The following is a 21,105-nucleotide window of genomic DNA, read 5'->3' on the forward strand; positions in this document are numbered from 1 at the left end:
CAAATCTCGATAGAAAAAGAAAGGCAAAGAAGTCGAAATAATGTAAGTGTCATGTCACATCCTTTTGTCTTCCATTTGGCTCACACTATATATACAATAGTACGTCCGTGGGGGATGACCTGATTTCACACATGAGGACCAGTTTTGTTGTATGAGATTCAGTGGCACGCCTTTCCGTACTTTCGTAAACGTAGATAGTTGTATGGCAACGGTGCGAAATATCCGGCGGCCATGGACACCGCTGCCGCCATCCAAAAGTTTGGGTCCCCCAATGCCACTACGCCGCCCGTGAGATGGTAGTCGACGATATTTTCTGCGGCCTCCATCGCCATCATTGACACCATGCTCATGCCCATCGCAGTGCGGACCGCCATAGACCAGGAGAGTTGGTCGACTCCGCGCCGGAGTAAAACACTTTCAACGATAATTGAGGTTGTGATGCCAGACACCACTGTGAGTATGATTAAGTCATTGCGTATCCTCTTGTGGAAGCTTCCTTGCTAGAAGGTTCGTGAGCAAAACTTACTGGATGCAGCCATTATTGTCGTCATTCCGAGTTCTGGGTAGTAGGTTTGTAGCATCCATAGTGCGGAAAAGTCACCAAGTGTACAGCCCGCCAGGCAACGCAGCGTGTTGATTCCCGCTCGTTTCCAGGTGGTCCGGCAGCTCCAGAAGGCGAGGCGCCATACTGACCGCGATTTGGATGTTACGTGAGTCGTGCTCTTTGCTTTCGTGGCGTGGCAGTCTGTCTTCTGATGGGGTGCTTTGACTTGATCGGAGTAATAGGCTTTCCATACAAGCGAAGACGTCGAGAAGAATTGAGGCTGTATAGTACTCCGGAAGCATGCGGGACTTGGACGCCAGTGGCGGATTAGAACAGTCGCGTTCATATTGCGGGTGTTCTAAAGGTGAGGCGCAAAATCTTCCAGAAGAATAATCTTCAACTCTTATTAAGCTTCGGTAGTTGGGCAAAAATAGTGCAGAAGTCAGATGGAATGGTTGGGTTTCTAAAACAAGATCTTGTAAAATTCTGATAAAATTGAGGATGTAAATGTCACAACTGAGTTGATCTACGCGGTTGTCTGAATGCGGCGTTTCGATAGCTCCGCCCGCACAAATAGCGCAAATATCCGACACTCTTCGGAACAAAGTATTGAGCCTATCACAGTGGCTGGGGAACCTTGATCCCCGAAAGTCAAGCCATAGATGCTAGTGGCGTAATATCCCGTAGCCTCATCATTGCTGTAAGACAGTGGCGTCCCCAAAACTCACCTAGTGGATAACGCATCCGTTTGTCTTTTGTAGGCCTCCCAAAAAGAATGGCTACCATCATGCCACATCATTGAGGGGAGATATGGATTATGGAGATCGGGAACATTGAGGCAAACCATGTGTGGACTTGATTCGATGCAAGCTCGTGTATACGTGTATTGCATGGTGCTAATGGGGGCCTCCGACCTTAGTTTCTTATGCTCTGAAAACGGTGGGAGAGCGTGTAAGATCCCTATAGCTATAATCCAATTTATCTCTTTGTTGCCTGCATTTATATATATATATATATATAATGACTCCTCTATGAGCAGACTTAAACACTTTTCCATTATATATTCGATCGCAACCTCCCAATAATACATATCATTGACGGCTAGATAATCACTTCTCTCATCTCACGTTTATCAGCCCGCCATTGCCCAAGATGGATGTCAGTAACAAGTTTCCTGACGGCGACGATAATGGAACAATTCTATCAATCATCAATCATATTTTCCTCCCTCCAAAGCTTCCTGACAATGGAGATAGCGGCAGAACTATATCAGATAACAGCGCGCTGCTTCGCCTGGTCATTTCAGCACTGCGAGAATTTGGATGCCACGTGAACTCTACGCGCCTTCAGGCGGTTGATCGTGCCGAGAAAGCAATGATTCGCTTTCAAAGCGTCAGAGCTGAGTCTGGATTTATTGATGGACAGAAGCTTGCTGAAATTTTGCATTCTCTTAATCCTGATAATGGCGTGTCCTTGTGGGCGCTGTTCGAGAAAATGGGTATCGACTTCAAGCCGGGTATCCTGCTTCCATTGCACATCGCCGCTCAAAATGCTGGAATCATCATCGGAAAAAACCAAGATTCGATAATACTGGAGACATTTGAGCTTTCTCCAACAAATGAAGCTGTCATGGGAACTATCGGTCGGCTACAACGTCGTTTTCCCGCATCTGCCATCTCAATTCCCATCAAGAGATTCCGTGAAAATGGCTTTGCACAAGCTTTTACGGATACCCTTGAGAAAATGAGTTGTCAAGAAGTTGCTGAAGTAAAACCGAAAATTTCCAAGAAAGGTGAATCTCAGATTGAGGAGAGGGATACAACGGATCCCTTCCTAGTCACCGATTTTCTTCACGCCGTCCTTTCTGCTTTCAGCAAGGACACCATACCCGCTTCCTCCATCTCGAAAAACACTCGTGAGGAGGTCGTCTATAATAACGCGTCGCTGCCCTGGCATAGATCTCCAGTCTGGCTTCTGATTCGGGTTACTTTGCAATTACATTTCGAACGGCTCCACTCGGACAGACTCCTTTATAAAGAGTTTATGGTCTTTCTGATGACGTATACTCTAGATATAGCACAGAAGAGGGGATTCCCGAGTGATCTTTTACATTGCATGATGAGCAAGATTGGGAGACGGCTGAAAAAGTTGGGCGACGATTTCCAAGCGCCGTGGATTGGAAACGTTCATAGCACGCTTAAACAAACTAGGGATTGCCTCCAGCAACGTTGGGAATTGATATGCGAAGAAAAAGATGCCGACGTAGGCTTGAAGGATTTTTCTATGCAAATATTGCCCAGCGAGGCATCAGAGCCATATCCAAAATTGGACGCCTTCATTCACAGCATTGATGCCAGACAAGATGAAGAATCCATGAATCAGTTCAGAGCCCCATGGATACTTCGCAAGTACGACCAATCAAGTATCCCAAACTTGAGAAGTCTACCGGATAGGAGCATCATTCTTCAGTTATCAGCCCTTGAAAGATGGGTTGGGTCGTCTTTGGTTCATTGGATGCGAGAGGCCGAGAACGATGAGAATGCATGCAGCCAACTTTACGATTTGACCAAGGAGTACTACGATCTTACACGAAAGTGTTACACCGGATGTCCAGAAAGTTTGTCAATTGCATCATTGACAGTCTTGGAGCTATGGATGGCCTGCGACAAGTCTGTGTGTAACCAAATTCCTGATCTGAAAGAGTACAGTCCTGAAATTCCAGTTGAGCTCTTGCAATCACTATTGCTTCACTCCAGAAACCACCTTGAGAGATTAGTTGTAGTCGAGAAGTATGTTAAAGAGCGATGCCACGGTACTTTGTCTGGACGGTCTTCGATATTTTCTTCGTTTGGACATAAAACCTCATTCTCGGTCCGGTGTTATGCAAAGTCTACCATTCATCAGACGCTACGCAACGATATTGAAAGAGTCGCAACAGAAGAAAGAGAGCGCAAACGACAAGAATACCATGAGAAAGTTCGACAGTACAATCATCTCAAGATGAAGGCGGCCAGTCTCACATGCGAATACAATACACATGTGAACCAAACGACAGGAATAGCATACAAAAGTCACAGTGGGAGCTGCAGAAAGCATCTCTTAGACGATCAAGCTGATGCACTTACCATCGATGTCCACGAGTGGCCTCTTCCGGACGCTGAACTTGAGGCTCAGTCAGCCGTCTTTGAACTGAATGTTCCTTCTCGTTTCAGGGCATGGAGAAACATGACAACGTTAGTCATAAACGACGTCCTAGAGTGCGACTACTCCGGGTCCAGAAGTGACGAGGTTGTGGACACTCTGAGCGCATATCTTTCATCATATTTTACGGGGGATACTCACAGGCTAGAGCTTGCATCAACAACCAAGTCAAACAAACGTACGCATCGTCATAGCAAAAAGATCGGAACATGCACAAGCGTGGAAGATGTTTTGGTCAAGAATGGCCTAAGATACGAGTATTACGATAATGTTCGCCAATGCTTTGTCTCACGCTTTGTAAACGAAGATAAATTTGCTCAAAGCCATATGTTCAAGCTATCGGAACCAAAAAGTGCTCTTCAAGCCTTCATATTCCGACCACACGGACGAGAAAACGGATTAACTCCAAATCATGTCTTATCTCAGCAGAGTGATTACTCACAGGAGCTTTCACTTGAAGAGTCCAAGGCAATGGCTAGTTTGCCCGTTGGATATCGTATTCTGTGGGAGAACCTTCTGGTACAGCTATTTTCGCCCAAAGTTGACTTTAACAAGTCGGACACTGCTCTCATAATAATGCAGATAATTGATCAAGCAGGTCCACCATATGATGGGCTTACTCTTAGGGCCAGCCATCAACAGCTTTGCGACGACTGTTTTGTTCAGAGGCTTCTCGAAGGCCTATCTCATTCTGTGGATAGAATACATAAAAACTGGGAGTCCTATGTAGCACTGAGAGCCTTTATTGCAATCGCAATAAGAGCTCTGAATTGCTCACCGACAGCAACATTGGAGGAAAGGTATCACCAGTTTCTTGGACGATGTCGCCAAGTTGCCATGAACTGGATTACTGTTCTTCAAGAAAAATCATCTGGATACGACAGCGAAGAACAACGCCAGGAATTTTATCTCATTATCTCGCAGATGGCATTGATTTGCGTGGCATCTTTTGATGTGGATGAGGTGCACTTGAAATTGATGCTATCAGATGCCGACCAGATGGATATACTGATACACTCGTCCATTATTATACAGGATCTGTCTCACGGAGTTGGAAAATGCACTGATCCCTTCTACACAAATCTGCTCTTGCAAAAACAACGCGTTTTGTACAGGTCGCATGAGTTTATTCTAACCGAGACTCTTGATAAGATGAATCAAGGATTGAACCCTGCAGTGAAAAAAATTTTCCCTTTTTATAGCGGAAAAGGCATGTGGAAAACATTATCCGAGAATGAATACCACTGGTTAGAGACAAAAACCACCTCCGGCAATGGCAAAAGTTCTTCGTTCATTCAGATGAATATTTTAACTGGAGAATTGTTGGTCAACGGCTTGCCGCCATCTCGTCTTCCGTTGTCATATGAGGAGCACCCAGTGTTTGAAGAGCTACTTGGGAGGGAAATGATATACGTGATGCCCTCAGATGTTCCTGGGACGCTCTTCGTATCAATGAAAAGGCATCACGGATATAACCTCGCATTCGGGATGAATCATTCAAGCCCTCCGCAGCTCATTATTGTGGCATCTAACGATAGTGAGACTCTGGATCTGGTTCCCCGCAAGGACTTGAGCGCTAGTTTACCAGAGAGCTTTATCACCAACTACGTTCACTGGTATAATCGCCAATCAGGCGTAGTTGAGTTTCGGCCTGTGGAATCGGCCTGGTGCTCATCGGATTCAAGCTGGTTTTTAGAAAATACTGGATCTGAATGGATTCTCAAAAAGTCAGGACAAACCCTCATCTGCCCAACTTCGCCTACGACTAAGCACATTTGCCGAACTCTACGCTCGTTAGAGGAGGAGACTCATATACACCTAATCCTTAACAAAACTACATTAACGCTCAACATTCACTTGCCACGCCTTCAGCTGGACTTTTCCATAGGACAAGGTTCATCTAGAGTTCATTGCCGGCAATTTCGTGGAATGTATGTGGACAAAGTTCAGCAAATTGGCACCTTGGTCGGCTTGCAAAGCAAGTTGACGCTACGCGATAGCGATAACAAGCGGATGATCCTAGTGCCAGATGGTGATGTTTACTATTCTGCTATTCCAGGACATGTACAAGTTGGGGTTGTATACGGCAGTTCAGTACGTGTTCACCCGTTTAATATAGACACGAGACTGGGCCGTTTGGTAGACAATGGCAGCTTGCAGAGTAAGCTTTGCCTGGCCTACCTTCATGCGCTCACATCATATTGTCTACCTGACAGCCTCACTGATAAAACGGGAACGGAGCAGTGTTTGTTTATTCTAAATTCCGCCGCAGTCCGATCCTTCCAACAATTATCAGAAAAGGACCTTAATATTCTCGGACACATCTCGAAATTATCACCTGGGAGAAAATATTACCCTGAAAACTTACGAGATATGGAGACCATTGACTGGAATCACAAGCTTAGCTTCCTATCGCAGTCAGGATCTCTGCATACCGCTGTGCAGTCAGTGATAGAAGGGGTGAACCAAAGCACGCTTTTTTACCCTGATCAACCAGCTGAATATGTCATACCCAATCACGTTAACCCGGCACTTGGATTACGACACCTGATTAGAGATTCCACCTTCTGCATCTCTGGGTTCGGCGCCGAGAGTCACACTACTGCTGAGGACGTGTTATACAAGTCCCGGGATAGTGTAAGAAACATTGAAAGATCGCGACGTGCGTTCGAAGCTGCCACCATGGTTGTTGAGAGGCGACAAACTATTCACATGCCCATAAGTCAGGCATTCACCTCGCATATGTGGGACTTGATCAAGAAGAAGTCGGGCACACAAGGTCCTAATACTCCCCTGCCTCATAAAGAAGTTGGTTATGATTGTAAATGGCTCTTGGACGCAAAAAAAGTTTTCGCGGACTATTGGTGTCGCTTTCATCACAGTTTTCGCAGTGGAGAGTCGCCGTTTTGCCGCTTTCAGTTAATGTTTTGCGCTGCAACCATGGCATATGCTAAGAAGCACAATGCTGCCGCCGTTCAAGCTCTTGTAGCCTGTGCGAATATCCCTTCTATCGGTTCTCTCGAGGTCCCCAATGTGGATGTGTTTGACATGTCTGCGGGACATAAATTCAATGATTCGTACATTAGAAGTATCGCGTTAGAACATGCGGTACCTTTTAGCTACAGCAAAGAAGCGTCTTTGACGGCCCTTCGTCATGAGAGCACCATGGAACGAGATCAACGGCGCTCGAGAGTCTTTGAGAGCAACCAGTATAAAGCAGCTGTGCAATTTGCCTCTGAATTACGAGAGCAATGGGTTTGCAACATTCCAGAGACGCCAGACGATGCTGACGTATACAATTATATATATACTATGAGTGCTAGAAACAGTATCCTACCGACCTGGCGAAAATGGTATGACAACCATCAACTCTTCGAGTACCTGCATTCATTGGGCGACCGTCTTCGTTTACTCAAAGTAAAACATATAACGATGCCGAATCCCACCGGGCCCCTGTCAGCACTTGCACCGGTGTCTCGTAGGGGCTTTGTCAACCAGGCAGATCTGTTTGATCATGAAACTCCGTCATTAGATGTTTCATCAGACCCTATGTTGGAACTATTTGACGCAGACATTGCGCATCGGCAACCTCATGAGAAGCTGGGACAACTTCTTGAATTTCTGAGACAACACGCATCCCGGGATTCCGAGCACAAATACATTCAAGATCTCGATGACAGCCAGAAATCCCATAAGCGCACTGTTACCTCGTATCGAATAAGAGAGGACAGTGAGACACTCTTTCACACTCTCAAAGAATACTTGTCACAATGTGAATCCAATAGCGACAGGATATACCAGTTACTAAAAGAAGCTACTGGCACGAATTGCGAGGCAAACATCAATGGCGCCCAGACTTGCACGACATCAGCATCGTTGGTTACCACACAGTTTATGGCACCAAGAGTCTCTCCGACTTTTTTCCTGGGCCAGCTTGCCAGAGAAAACTGGAAAGCTCTTCCGCGACGATGGAGAAGAGCAATCGTCACCTATGCGCGATCATTGACAATGGTTCAGAGAGCTGAGAGAATGCTCAATCAGCAGAACAACCACGCAGAGCTAATCAAGGAACTACAAAATATTGGCCATACGAATTGGGATCCGATGGAATACCCTGAATCATTACTTTTGGAAGTTGAAAGCGGAATAATGATCCGCGAGGTGCAGGAGAATATTGCGTCGCAAATGCGAAGCCCGCCTCAGGACCAAAACGCAACTATGCAGCTAAATATGGGTGAAGGTAAATCAACGGTGATTTTACCGACTGTTGCCTCATATTTAGCGGACGGTTCACGGCTTGTTTGCGTAATCGGCACCAAACCCCAGGCCAAGGAATTATTTCGAATGTTGACGTCCAAGCTTGGAGGATTGATGAACCATCAGGTCTATCGAATGCCCTTCTCGAGGTCGCTCAAGTTGACGGTATCTGATGCTCATACAATCTTTAACTTCTTGAAGAAATGTTCCGAGACTGGCGGTGTTCTTTTGATGCAGCCTGAGCATCTGCTGTCTTTCAAACTCATGGGCATCGAGAATTGCCTCAGCTCTCAAGAAGAAGTCGGCCAAATTTTGCTAAATGTTCAACACTACTTTAATACTCATTCGAGATTTATTGTCGATGAGAGCGATGACATATTCAGCGTCAAATTTGAGCTAATTTATACGATGGGATCACAAGTCGCCATTGATCTTAGCCCGACTCGTTGGATCATCGTACAACGTGTGCTTGGCATGGTGATGGGAGCTGTGCACTTAATACGGGACAAATTACCTCAGTCTATCGAGATTTCTGATGCGAAAAGAGGGCAATTTCCACGCATCCGTATCTTGCGCCAAGATGCAGATGATATGCTGTTAAGCTTGCTTGCTGAAGAGATCTGCAGTACAGGGGTTAATGGATTACCTATAATGAGACAACAGCCCGCTATTAGGGAGTGCATTCGAGAGTACATTCTCAATAGCAGTCTGGATATGAACCAGATCAATTCTGTCGAAGTCAAGTCGAGATTCTTCACAGAATCCATGAAAGGGCCTTTACTTCTTATCAGAGGATTGATCGCCGAGGGAGTTTTGAGTTTTGCATTCAGACAGAAGCGCTGGAGGGTAAATTATGGTCTGGACCTCAGTCGCACGCCAAAGACTCGACTTGCTGTACCCTATCGAGCCAAGGATAGTCCCACGACCAGATCCGAGTTCAGTCACCCCGATGTTGTTATTGTACTGACTTCACTTACCTACTACTATGGCGGTCTCTCTGATGATGATCTTTTCGCTAGCTTCGATCATTTATTACGTGCAGATCAAGCTGAAGTGCAATACCAAGACTGGGTTCTGGATGCCCCCGATCTACCAGACGCCTTCAAGAGTCTGGCTGGAGTAACAATGAAGGATCGCCACCAAGCAATTCACGAGATATTTCCCCATTTTCGCTTTGCGAAGAATGCCATCGACTATTTTTTATCACATATCGTTTTCACCAAAGAAATGAAAGAGTTTCCCGAAAAGCTGTCGGCTTCGGGCTGGGACATTGGTCAGATTAAAACACTTCCCACCACTGGTTTCAGCGGAACCTGCGATTCGCGTAATCTCATGCCTCTTGACATGAAGCATCTGGATCTTCCGGAGCAGCGCCATACAAACGCATTAGTCCTTTCTAATATCCTCCAACCGAAAAACTCGGTGGCTCATATACGAAAGGTTGACGGTACGCAGAATTCAGACGCTGAAGCCCTGTTGGATTTGGTAATCTCAATGGAACCGTCTGTTCAAGTTATTCTTGACGTTGGCGCTCAAATCCTTGAACTTACCAATCTCCAATTAGCTATTTCCTGGCTCAAGAAGGTTCCAGAAAGTCAAGGGAAGAAGGCAGTGGTCTATTTTGATGACCATGACGAGCTATGTGTCGTTGATTGGCAAGGGCGCGTCGAAAGTCTTCAAACATCACCATATGGCCAACAATTAGATCTTTGTCTAGTATATTTGGACGAAGCGCATACAAGAGGCACTGATCTTAAACTGCCGCTCCATTATAGAGCAGCGGTTACTCTGGGCCCTGGATTGACCAAAGACCGACTCGTGCAAGGTAAATACTAATCGCCGATCAATCTTGACTCTATATGCTAATGTATCTAATAGCTTGCATGAGAATGCGAAAACTTGGGCAAGGCCAATCCGTTGTTTTCTGCATATCAGAGGAAATCCAATCGAGAATTCTGAAGCTGAGAGAGGATGATAATAATCTCCCAATCCAAGTGCTTGACGTTTTGGCCTGGGCAATTCACGAAACATTCGTGGATCTTCATCGATGCATTCCGATGTGGGCGGTACAAGGCCACCGATTTGAGAAACAGCGTGTCATTTGGGAATCGGCCACAACAAGCGACGGGATCCAATTATCTTTAGAACAGGCTAAAGAGTTTCTGGAAACAGAGATGCAGTCATTGGATGATCGATACAGGCCGCGCAGCACTGAAGAACAACCGGCAAAACACTCGAGCTTTGACGAAACCCCACGTTTAGAACTTATTTGGAAGCGGTGTGTTGAATTTGGAAACACTCAGCTCCGTTCATCCGTGCTATGGGAAGAGCAAGAGCGAGAACTATCACCCGAAATTGTCCAAGAGAGGCAGATTGAGAGGCCACGACCGATTGAGCCCGAAAAACACACGATTCATCCAAGACTTGTCGAGTTTGTGACTTCTGGACTATTTGATCAATCAGAGGCATTTTTTCCGGCATTCCATGCCCTCAGGAAAACACGCGCTGCTCAGCTATTGGACATCGGCTGCTTTCCAGATGATGTTTACGTCACCCAAGACTTCATGTCAACGGTGATATTAACAAGAGACGTCGACAATGACGACTTTTATCAGCGCTCGGTGCAGTGGATATTGAGTCAAGCAGAGCCAGACGGCACTGTGCAACGTCTGGTGATTATTAGCCCGCACGAAGCACAGGAACTTAAGCCACAGATAACCAGGTCGAGGCATGTACATATGCATCTCTACACACCACTACCGAGCTTGGCGTATACTTCACTGGAGAGCCTCAAGCTTTACTCAATACCCGTTCTTCCAGAGAATTGGTGTCTTCCTTCTCGGTTACGGAATGTGCTCAATCTCTTCAGTGGTCAATTATACATCACTTCGCAAAATGATTACCATGAAGTGTGTAAGCTGCTTAACTTGTCCTATGGTCCTACTGAAGATGGCGTTACGGTCGAACCAGACGGATTCATCGTTTCGCAGTCTGGCGATGCGCTTACCAAATTCGAAAAGAGCCCGATAGTGTTTCTGAAAGCTTTACTAGCGATACGGTGGAACTCGGAAGTGAATGACAAAACTCACTGGGGCAGTATCTTGAGAGGAGAGTTGCTAAGGAAGGCAGACTTTCCAGACACTAGTTATAACAATATTGTAGATTAGTCTTGGAATTAGCATAACAGTACGGTAGGCGACTAAGACAGGTTCTACGGCGAGAAATTATGGGATATGGCGAGCAAATTATTCCCTCTCAGTCATCAGAGAAAATAGTTCATCGCCCTACTGTGTCAATCTTTCAATTATGTATTTTGAATAGGTAGTTATTTTTTCTTTCTTTCCGCTTAATAACGGGGCCTCAGCAGCAGGTAGAATCACAGAATGAATCTCAAAGACCCTAACCCTCAACTTTGCTATTTCGGTGATTCACAAACGGCATCTTATTCACATGTACATCTAATTTACATGTAGTTATCTGACACTTTTAGTACAGCTTACACGGTTTTTTAGTTGCAGCAGCTCCACTCTGTCACTGATCAACTTCATTTTATCCAGGAGGGATAGCACACCATTGGCTACATCATCGTGCTTATTGAGCATTCTATCGGACGCTTTATTACGCACCTCGTTAGGCACCCCATTAGGCATTTCATTGGGCACTTCATTAGGCATCCTCCAGAGCGAATTTTAGGATATCAAATCGTTTAGACTCCAATCTCCTTGTAAGAGCGTTTCAGCTATGGCTATGCCCACTATGGTCGCATCACTATGAAAAGGTCATGCTATCAATGACGGAAAGAAGTAAAGGCTCACGGTCACCTGAGAAGCTTCAAGTCGTACCGAGATTGAAAAGATATGTCTACGGGCCTTTGAAAGCCAGACAGAGCGTTCGATTTCTCGTCCTCCAGCCAGGGTCCGAATGCGACCCTTTAATTGGGAGCCTCGAAGTTGGGAGCCTTGACTTGGCAGACATCGAACAGCTTCTACCCTATGAAGCTATATCGTACGTCTGGGGGAACTGCGACCGGCATTTTGAACTCATTTGCGATGGCGATATCCTCACTCTCACACAAAGCATTCATGATGCATTACATCGAGTTCGACTGCCAGACCAACCGCGGCGATTGTGGGCCGACCAAGTCTGTATCAACCAAGAGGATGGAGCAGAACGCAGTCAGCAGGTGAGGCTTATGAATTCGGTGTATAAGAATGCTAAAAATGTTCTTGTATGGTTAGGAAGTGATTTAGATGGAGTTGCTGAGAAGGCGGAACGGACTGTTCGTGAACTTAACGAGGCATTTAAAGATACCGAGGCCCATGCGGCCTTTAAACTCAACTATGAAGAAAATCTAGCGACACAAAGCTTAAAGCCGTGGATTCCTCTAGCAAAACTAACAAAACTACCTTGGGTAAGTACGTATGCCACATCCCTTGCCAAAGACAAATAGAGAAACGCAATGAATGGAAATATCAACATCAATGATACCGCCATTGCTTCTTAGAAAATAATGTGCTAACAATGAAGTATTAATTTCGACGAGTATGGATTGTCCAAGAGATTGGAACCACTGCTCCTGCAACACTGTACTGGGGCGATACAGAAATAGACTGGGAGGAATTGTCTTTTGTGGCAACCGTTCTGAATGGACAGTATTATCACTTTCGTACCCGATTTTCCATCAATACGTCTTCCATAAGCTACCTACGCCGACGCTTCGTCGAGCCAGACACAGCATACTACGACCGCAATAAAGGACACTTTGCATACGAACTTCACAAGGCCAGGCCTCTTTTGGCGGGCGACAATCGAGACCGCATATACGCCTTTCTAGGGCACTACTCCATCAACAAAGGTGGTAAAGAACTTCAAAATCTCACCGCAGATTATTCCAAGAGCCTTAAGGATGTGTACATCGATGTTGCGGTGAGAATCCTCCGCGGCGCCCAAGATCTCGTCATGCTGTCTTCAGCACATTACGACGTGCCACAAAAGGACAATGAACGCTTAGGTCTACCATCCTAGGTCCCGGATTGGAGATACTTACCGCTGCACATCCTTGGCTCACCTTCAGTGCCTCATCGAGCGTCGAAGGACACCAAGCCAGACTTGACCATCGATGAAGATGCCCGAATTCTGCACATCCGAGGTGTCAGAGTAGATGTTTTGACAACGACTTCATGGCAGATTCGCAAAACGGCGTTTCAGATACGACAGGGCGCTCAGGAGACGAAGGAGAGAAAAGGAGATTGGGGCAATAATCTCCAACGAGAGGAACTCGACGATACTAGCGCGAATAAGCGTACTCCAAACATCAATACAAATCACAATAATGGATCCCCAACGAAAGCCTGATCGAAACGGTCCTCGCACACACGCCATGGAAGCCCTCTAGAAGCACATCTGTGGCTACGAAACATTCAACCTCAGCGATGTTTACCCTCCTTTTCTCGCAACTTCACCAGCAGTAACAGCAGCCAACCTTTCGCCCTTTTCTTCACCTTCTCCATTGTCATCTCCTACAGCCCCAACATCTCGTATATCCGCTACATCCTCTGCACTCCCATATGACCATCGTCAATCTGCCTTCTTCGCCTTCATTCAGACCCTCACCAATGGTTGTGTAAGTTTTGATCGATCGCGACCTTACTCGACCATCTCTTCTGAAGAATTTCTTGCTGGCGGAGCAGCTTATCTCACCCGTTATGCACAACCACCCTCCTCTTCTGCTTCTCGTCCCGCTTCTTCCTCCTCAGTTACTATACAATCACAATCGCAGACCTTTTCTCCATTGTCTTCGATATCTCATGACAGAGACAGAGGAGACAGTACAGTCAGAGTCAACGAGAACGGCAACGCTAGTCCCGTAACCACCAACTTTCTCTCCTCGCACAGTGAGCTCGTATCTCCCGACATCCACGCACTATCCTGCAATGGTGATCCCTTCAAATGGAGCCGTGAGGCCGTCATGGTTACTCGACACCGCCGCTTCGCCGTCGCCCGCAAGGGGTATTTCGTGCTTAGGCCCGGTAGGCTGCAGGAGAATGACGTCGTGGTTGTGCTGCGCGGCGGCACGGTTCCCTTTCTGTTGCGGAGGGTCAGTGTCATGGGCAATGGTCCTGAGGGAGGCTGGGTGCTTGTTGGCGAATGTTATGTACATGGACTGATGGACGGCGAAAAATGGGAGACTGAAGGGGTGGAGGAAGAAGTATTTTCGATAAGGTGAGCAGGCGGGTGTAGTTTCGATAGGGTTTCTTAGAACGATTCATAAGTAGTTTGAGAGTACAACGATTGTTGTGTTACTCGTCACCGGGGCAGATAATTTCTAGTCGGGTGGTATTTTAAAATATACACAGCAAAGGGCGCCCATTTGGCTGTCTCAATGTTGTCCGAATGTCCAAAAAAAAAAAAGAAAAAAAATCTTCAAGAGTTCCCAGGCAAGAAAATAGGGTGCATACAAATCATATCCTATTCCAGCAGTGTCACTAATCACAGAAATAAAAGATACCCTCTTCTCTTGAGAGCGATAAGAGGCCGGGGTAGTAGAGGTCCGAGATATCAGATAGCTATGCCACGTAGAAGTATTCCTCTAACGAATCCACGAGCGAGGGATAGCATCATTTCACTGCTTTACCGAGATGGGTATGGCTGATTGAAGCTGAAATTCAGCCGCTGCTGTATTTGGTTGAAGCGAGCTGTCAAAGTCGAGGCTAATGAAGCCCTACTTGGAAGGGATGGGATCTTGTAGCTTAAGCGGCCTCGATTCCACTTTGCCAAGTACAGCCACAATGCTTATTTTGACGTGGCAGGCTTATATATCTGCTGCAAATGGACAGTTAATTTTTGGTAAAAAGAACGTTATCCAAGCTGAATGCTGTTAGCGCTCGCCTCGAGCTTCAAGGTTAGAGCTCTCGAAAGACTGGAATGTATCGACATGCTATTTACGTCACACATTAATTGCATTTGTATATTGTATCAAAGAGATGAGGTTCGTCACGTTGAGACACTTGATGCACTGGAAAACCAAAGGCCACGCAAAAGTTTCCTTCATGTCTTTATACAAGGTTCCTGATAGTTGGCACGGTCACCTATATTTACTCAAAAGAACTTGACAAGTCATATAAGCAATGCGGAATACACATTAGAAATAAAATAACAAAATGACTTTTGAGTAACCTTGAATGTAATACAGCTTCATCCCTCAAAGCTCAGAGTTGTCTTGTCCATGCCAATTATTACGAGCAATCTCATCCAGCCACGCCGCCATCCGATATCCCGCACGCGCGATTTGCTTCTCAACAAGGGAGCTGGCCTGATCATAATAATCCTTCTTGCTCAGCTCTTTACCTTTAATTTGTGAAGGCTCGTAGTTGTCGATAAAGACTATGCATGGACGAATATGTATTAGTAAATCGCAATCGAAAACTAGCTGAAAGCATGAGAATTCTTACCGTTATCGCAAACAAAGTCGTTTGCTTCATTTGACCATTTCAGAACCGTCTTGAAGGAATCCGACGGATCGAAATCCTTCAGCCAGCTATCCTTCTCCGCTGCGAATTTTCCATTGGAAATTTCACCTGCTAGTTCTTGCGCCCACTCCAAGGCACGGCGGTTCTGGCTACTATGCAGATGCTCGGTGAATTTTTCGGGAATCAACGTATCCCAAACTTTGTGCAGTTTTCCTTCGTCACCTTGCCACTTTACCGATAATTGAGTGCCTCCTTGTGCGATGTCTTCGTTATGAAGCGGCTGATGCAAGTCGCCGATAAAGTGAACAAGCATTTTGACGGCGAATTGGCGGTCCTCTTCGGATTTTTGGCTGTTTAGAGCCAATTCTGTCATATTGACCAAGGCACTGATAACACAGCCGTCCTTTTTGCAATCACGCTTGTAGTCGACATTGCAGTCTTCAGATTCTGGATGATCGTGAGCATCGATATAATGCCACCCTCCAGTATACTCTCCCTCATCGCGATGTGCAAAGTCGTCCGCCCAAGTGGAGATTCCAGCGAGATAGTCATCGTCATTGTTGCCCAAAAGGTCCTTGAGGTAGGCTTCCGTTGAGTTGGAGACGAAATAGCTTGCAACGTAAGCTGTAGTATAGTGGCCAAGTTCTGTATGTTTTGCTTAGTTTTCACTAATACTCAGAGTCTCATGGCATGTGTCGGGATAGGGTTTCACTTACGCCCCCAGGCTATGGCCCCAGGCAAAGACACCAGCCCAAGCACCACGAGTTCAATAGAAATCTTCATCCTGTTCGATTAATCCTGAGAGAATTATCAGTTGGCAAACGCAATTGCCGATCTATTGGATATGATGAAGTGCTTTATTTTATAGATGAGACTCACATCACAACTCGTTTTCAGCTGGCATGCCTCTGACGTCAACATCAACGTCCTTTCAGTGGGCACGAATGACAGGTCCATGGCGCACCATGTGAAGCAATGTTGGCTTGAAGCCTGAAGTCAAATTACAGATGGGAGGCATCTCAATCGGTAAAGCTGGCGGCTGAACGCTCTGAAACTGCTTGAGCGCTGAGAACCCTAATTATAAGCTCAAAATTTGAGTTTCGTTTGACAGTGACGTCTGCTGTCAACTTTGGTGACTTAGTTTGGTGATATATATCTCAGCGCTGCCCATTTTGGCCGGGCACAACACTTAAAAGACTGTCAATACTATCGAAACAGATCTCGATACGCTGCCAATTAGTAACAGCTCAAACATCCGTCTTTGCATCAGCAGTACAAAGTACTGTTCATACAAGTCAAAATGCCCAAGATGACACCAGACTACGAAGTAAGACTACAGCTCGACCCTGAGAGAGTACTCAACTCCGAGCACAACCTGGAGTCAGACATCTTGGAGTTCTTCAAAGTATCCGAGAAACCTCTACAAATGAATGTGCAGTTTCTCGACAAATGTTCCAAGGACATATACAATGCCGGCTGGTGTGTGCGAATCCGCAAAGTAGAGGAGAAATCCCACCTCGAGCTGACGTACAAGAAACGGTACGACATTGACAACGGCAACATTGATGAGGTACTCGCTCGAGCCAAGAAGGATGGATTTCATGGCGGGGATACCAAATATGAAGCGCAAGTCGAATGGGGGTATACGAAACAGACACTCTCCATCAGCAGGGAGAAACAGGTTTCGCATTCTGGAAAGACCGAGCTGGAACTCCCGGGGCCGAGCGACTCGCGCAAAATGGCAATCAAGGAAGAACCCGACAAGTTTGACGATTGGGGACCAGGCGAAGATTGGGGGACAAAGACACTGGCGAAAGCGAGAGTGTTTGGCCCGGTCCTCGCAAAACGCTGGATCGGCGAGTGGAATGACATTGAAGTGTATATCGAAGTCTGGCCAATCCCTGATGCTGAAGGGACGGGAACCGAGTACATCGTCGAGGCGTCGTTCAAGACGGACAGCTATAAGACGGCCTCTGCCGGGCGCATCAATCTCACCAGCCAATTACAGGCTCATGACTGGGTGCTTGCTGAAGACTCTCTAAAGACAAAGCTTATTCTAGAGCGCTACTCGTGCTCTAATATGACAGCTGAAAATGGGGACTAGAAGCTGTTTTCATAGTGAGGCAGGGGTGCGAATAACTCAAGCATAGCTTCAACCCCGCGATGCTATGCCATAAGCAGCAAAGACGACTATTTTGTGTGAGCTGAATCTGCATTCTGCAGAGTGTGTACATTAGCTCAGGAGCGATGACAGAATCGTCGGGATTTCTGAATGCTTGATTAGTTGTCTGCTCGCCACGTCACTTTTGGTTGGATCTAAGCAGTTTTTTTGGTTGTCCGTGAGGTGTATATCTCAGAATATGAAATCGCCCGAGCTGGCGGGGGAGGCCTTCGGGGTGAGAAGTTATATAAAGAATGTCTCAACCTGCCTCATTTTGTACGAGACTGAACACAAGTCCATAAGGCAAACACGAGAGCTATACTTGCACACAGTTTCCATCTTATAAACTCTTTTTGAAAGCACACCTAGCTGGACGAAGCATGTCCGACTCCCAGCAGACCGAGGCGCCAAAGCCTCAGCAATCCGTATTGAGTATGTAGCATCACTTGATGCCAGCACTTGTCCGCTAACAGATATTCCGCAATTTAGAAAAGCGTGAAACACCAGAATCCGTGCAAGCAGCCCATGACGAGCTTGAAGAAGTCGCCCAAGAGTACAACAAAGCCGTCCAAGCCGGAAACAAGGAGCTAGCAACCGAGCTTCGTACCAAGCTGAACAGCTTGCGAGACAAGGCTCACGCAGGAGATCATCTGGGAAGCAAGCTGCAATGGGGCGATATATACGAGATGTGGATCGAAATCCACAACAACACCTCAAGATGACTGCGCGGCGCAGGCGGCTGGCAAGTGAATTTCGGCTGGTTCGAGTCCGCCGCCGTGGGAGACATTGAGCCCGGCGGCGTGTGCTACATTCACATGGGTGGAGGCGCCATGTACGGAATCGACTGTGTTGCGTACTTTCGTTTGGACGGAGAGTCTAGCAATTCGTGGTTCCAGTGGTGGTTTGGCCCGTATGACCCGTATGAGGAGCTTGTTGAGATGTGGTCTCCGTCACCGTATTCCAGATCTCTTGACGGGGACAAGAATATCGGATATTTCTATGTAAACGAGTGAGCTAGAACCGATATTTATCTTGTCAATATACTCTGAAATCTGTTATTGTATCGAAAAGCTTGTCTCGTGTGACCGTCTTGGAAATCTGTCCCTCACCTCTCCCCTCATCATCCCATCCACATAGCACTCGCCGACTAGAGTGTAGTTTCCATTTGCACATGGCCTCAAAACATAAGGTACTCTCCCTCCGTTGAAGATGCAGACAACATCTCCCTTCTGCGCGGCCTTGGGCACGGCGGCGAAATCACCAGCATCTGTAACTGCAAACCGGCGCCCTGGGCACCATTTCACCGCGCTTGTGTGCATGAGAAGAAGCTTGGTTAACAAATCTTCGGTGAGAGGCACGACATCATGGACAGCAACTTGCGCGGTCTTATTGACTTCACTGCCTGGTGTAAGTGAGCTATCGCCGTGCTTTAGTCCAAGGCGCTCTGCGTTGACGAGATAATTCTCATACAAAGCCTGTGCTGCACGTGAATAGATGGTAAACTGGGCATTCTTCCCGTTCGCCGTCATGCAGCATATCATTGTACGCCATACTGCGTCGATTATGTCCTTGGGGAGCCGTGCATACATGTCGCCGAGCACGTTCTGCCCAGCCACGGCCCACGTCTGGTTGAACCAAGCCCATGTGTGCAAGATGTTGGAAGCAAAGCCCGAATCCTCGCCCATGAAGTCTTGGTTCGCAATCTTCTGGTCAAACGGCGTACCCATGGCCTTTAGGGCCCCGATTTTGGTGCCTACCACGTGTATCACCGCCGTCCCTTGGGAGAAGGCAATGCGGGCTGGGCGAAAGTCGGATTGACGTCCGAGGGCCCACCAAGGATATTTCAGATCCGCGTGGTAGACCTTGACGGCTTCCCCGAAATACTTTTTACGCAGTGCAAACTCTTTGAGCACGTCATACCGAAGATCAATGTAGTTGATTGAGAGATACTCGAGTTTCGGAAGCGGTGCGGCAAAGTCCGGCCTCGTCAAGTCGGGGACCCAAGAAGGTAGTGGCTCCAGCTCTGGGGAGAGAGGAAGGCTCTGGCCGCGGCCAAAGGAGAAGATTTCAAACTGCCTTTTGCGAGTCAGATGCCAGAGAGCGAAGCGATGGTAGACCTCGGCAACGGTCAAATCGTAGTTTGGCGTCACCTCCCAGTCGGAAGATAAAACGTCCCCTGCGAGGCCGACGAGCGCAAACAACTTGTCTCGGGGGTCTGTAGCTTGGAAGCCTCGAGTGAGGAAGAGCAGTTCCAGCAGGTTATGCCTTTGGCTCCTCTTTTTCTCGTGCTTTTGTCGCATGTCGTGGAGGAAATAAAAGTTTTCGATGGATTGGTTGTTTTGGCGTTGCGTTTTCATTCGGTAGGTGTCGAATTGCGTTCTAAGCTCCAACACGGCTCTGGCAAATTGATCCCAGGAAATCATCGAGTCACGCGTGACTATGAGGGGATTCGATGCCAAGACCAGCTCTTGGATGCACCAGACTCTGCTGAACCACGGGCTTTGGACGACGGGCATGAGTGCGGACCAGTCAAACTGCTTTGGGGATTGCGGCTCTTCAAGATTTGCGACGCCCATGTTTACTGCACTATCGAATCCGAGCCATATCAGGAAAGCCTGGGCTTGATAGAACAGCACATTTGTAAACACAGGCTTGAGCGGCTTCCAGTCGACACGCTTTTCGTCAGGTTGCCATGAAGCCAACTTGCCAACTCCCTCTTGTATAGCCTCATTATTTCCCAGCCATATGAGCACCCGCTGTGCTTTCGAATAGATCTCGCCCATGAGGCGAACCTGCTGCGTCTTCTCCTGGTTGTCGGCCTGGTTGATGCAGAGGGCGTCAATCCACAAGACCCTTTCCTCGTTTGGAAGCCGAAGCCGCGCCAGTGGATTGTAAAGATTCCTGCCCACATTTCTCCGCCTGTTGTTGCAGGTGATTTCGCCCGTGACGGCTGGGCTTCCCCAAACATATGAGAGGGCGTCAAATTGGGCCTTGCTGGATCCGAGACGACGATGTTCAAGCGTGCATTCGATCGGAGAGCCCTTTTTACCAGGATGCAGAATCAGCACCCGAATCTCCAGTGGTCGAACGAGTGGTGCGTATCCGTCTTTTTCGACAGGCTTGGAGTCTTTGCTCGCTGCCTCTGCGGTGTCGCTCCATGGCATCCATGAGTAGTTGTTTTGCGTCTGCCAGTTTCTCTCCTTCCAGTAGCCGATGTAATAGCCCTGCCCAAATTCTGAGACGACGTACACGAGGAGAGCCAAAGTCCAGAAGGATGGACGGCGTTTCCAGATTGGCTGCGGAGAGGGATTGGAATTGGACTGCGAGTCGGTGCCGCCGCCGTCATGCTTGGTTGAATAGGCACGCTGTCTTGGAGGAGTTGCTTGTGATGCGAGTTGGTTTGGGCGTCTAAAGAGTGGTCGGAGACATGCTGTATATTGAGAGCGGTGAGAGTATTTGAAGCTCTGTGGGAA

At 47.2% G+C, this 21,105-nt stretch overlaps 8 protein-coding genes across 8 annotated transcripts; 5 read left to right on the top strand and 3 right to left on the bottom strand.

The window, feature by feature from the left end:
• Nucleotides 1–158: 158 nt before the first annotated feature.
• Nucleotides 159–890, bottom strand: M431DRAFT_72933 (hypothetical protein; the record flags this gene model as incomplete). The annotated part of the gene is made up of 2 exons (XM_024922086.1): nucleotides 159–451; nucleotides 527–890. The coding sequence occupies 2 exons, from the start codon at nucleotides 888–890 to the stop codon at nucleotides 159–161; spliced, it is 657 nt and encodes a 218-aa protein (XP_024779677.1).
• Nucleotides 891–1,607: 717 nt separating this feature from the next.
• M431DRAFT_526265 (hypothetical protein) lies at nucleotides 1,608–11,406 on the top strand. The gene is made up of 2 exons (XM_024920678.1): nucleotides 1,608–9,827; nucleotides 9,881–11,406. The coding sequence occupies exons 1-2, from the start codon at nucleotides 1,697–1,699 to the stop codon at nucleotides 11,167–11,169; spliced, it is 9,420 nt and encodes a 3,139-aa protein (XP_024779678.1). The 5' UTR covers nucleotides 1,608–1,696; the 3' UTR covers nucleotides 11,170–11,406.
• Nucleotides 11,407–11,715: 309 nt separating this feature from the next.
• On the top strand, nucleotides 11,716–14,228 carry M431DRAFT_514531 (hypothetical protein; the record flags this gene model as incomplete). The annotated part of the gene is made up of 5 exons (XM_024920248.1): nucleotides 11,716–12,417; nucleotides 12,546–12,985; nucleotides 13,028–13,304; nucleotides 13,528–14,099; nucleotides 14,127–14,228. The coding sequence occupies exons 1-5, from the start codon at nucleotides 11,784–11,786 to the stop codon at nucleotides 14,226–14,228; spliced, it is 2,025 nt and encodes a 674-aa protein (XP_024779679.1). The 5' UTR covers nucleotides 11,716–11,783.
• A 975-nt stretch (nucleotides 14,229–15,203) lies between these two features.
• M431DRAFT_72912 (hypothetical protein) lies at nucleotides 15,204–16,254 on the bottom strand (the record flags this gene model as incomplete). Its single annotated transcript, XM_024922084.1, has 3 exons — nucleotides 15,204–15,385; nucleotides 15,454–16,116; nucleotides 16,188–16,254. The coding sequence occupies 3 exons, from the start codon at nucleotides 16,252–16,254 to the stop codon at nucleotides 15,204–15,206; spliced, it is 912 nt and encodes a 303-aa protein (XP_024779680.1).
• Nucleotides 16,255–16,691: 437 nt separating this feature from the next.
• Nucleotides 16,692–17,961, top strand: M431DRAFT_502166 (hypothetical protein). Its single transcript, XM_024918112.1, has one exon. The coding sequence runs from the start codon at nucleotides 16,772–16,774 to the stop codon at nucleotides 17,573–17,575; it is 804 nt and encodes a 267-aa protein (XP_024779681.1). The 5' UTR covers nucleotides 16,692–16,771; the 3' UTR covers nucleotides 17,576–17,961.
• Nucleotides 17,962–18,012: 51 nt separating this feature from the next.
• Nucleotides 18,013–18,841, top strand: M431DRAFT_12071 (hypothetical protein; the record flags this gene model as incomplete). The annotated part of the gene is made up of 2 exons (XM_024912110.1): nucleotides 18,013–18,064; nucleotides 18,122–18,841. The coding sequence occupies 2 exons, from the start codon at nucleotides 18,013–18,015 to the stop codon at nucleotides 18,352–18,354; spliced, it is 285 nt and encodes a 94-aa protein (XP_024779682.1). The 3' UTR covers nucleotides 18,355–18,841.
• Nucleotides 18,196–18,841, top strand: M431DRAFT_502167 (hypothetical protein). Its single transcript, XM_024918113.1, has one exon. The coding sequence runs from the start codon at nucleotides 18,448–18,450 to the stop codon at nucleotides 18,643–18,645; it is 198 nt and encodes a 65-aa protein (XP_024779683.1). The 5' UTR covers nucleotides 18,196–18,447; the 3' UTR covers nucleotides 18,646–18,841.
• Nucleotides 18,688–20,796, bottom strand: M431DRAFT_72027 (hypothetical protein; the record flags this gene model as incomplete). The annotated part of the gene is made up of 1 exon (XM_024921978.1): nucleotides 18,688–20,796. The coding sequence occupies one exon, from the start codon at nucleotides 20,794–20,796 to the stop codon at nucleotides 18,688–18,690; it is 2,109 nt and encodes a 702-aa protein (XP_024779684.1).
• Between the last annotated feature and the right edge of the window lie 309 nt (nucleotides 20,797–21,105).

Source organism: Trichoderma harzianum, assembly GCF_003025095.1.
Source record: "Trichoderma harzianum CBS 226.95 unplaced genomic scaffold M431scaffold_1, whole genome shotgun sequence".
Taxonomy (NCBI): Eukaryota; Fungi; Ascomycota; class Sordariomycetes; order Hypocreales; family Hypocreaceae; genus Trichoderma; species Trichoderma harzianum.

Excerpts from the sequence above, each read along its gene's own strand:
- M431DRAFT_526265 (XM_024920678.1), top strand. The coding sequence starts at position 1,697 with ATGGATGTCAGTAACAAGTTTCCTGACGGCGACGATAATGGAACAATT. Across the intron at positions 9,828-9,880 it reads CAAAGACCGACTCGTGCAAG|CTTGCATGAGAATGCGAAAA; the intron begins GTAAATACTAAT and ends TGTATCTAATAG.
- M431DRAFT_502166 (XM_024918112.1), top strand. The coding sequence starts at position 16,772 with ATGCCCAAGATGACACCAGACTACGAAGTAAGACTACAGCTCGACCCT.
- M431DRAFT_502167 (XM_024918113.1), top strand. The coding sequence starts at position 18,448 with ATGGGTGGAGGCGCCATGTACGGAATCGACTGTGTTGCGTACTTTCGT.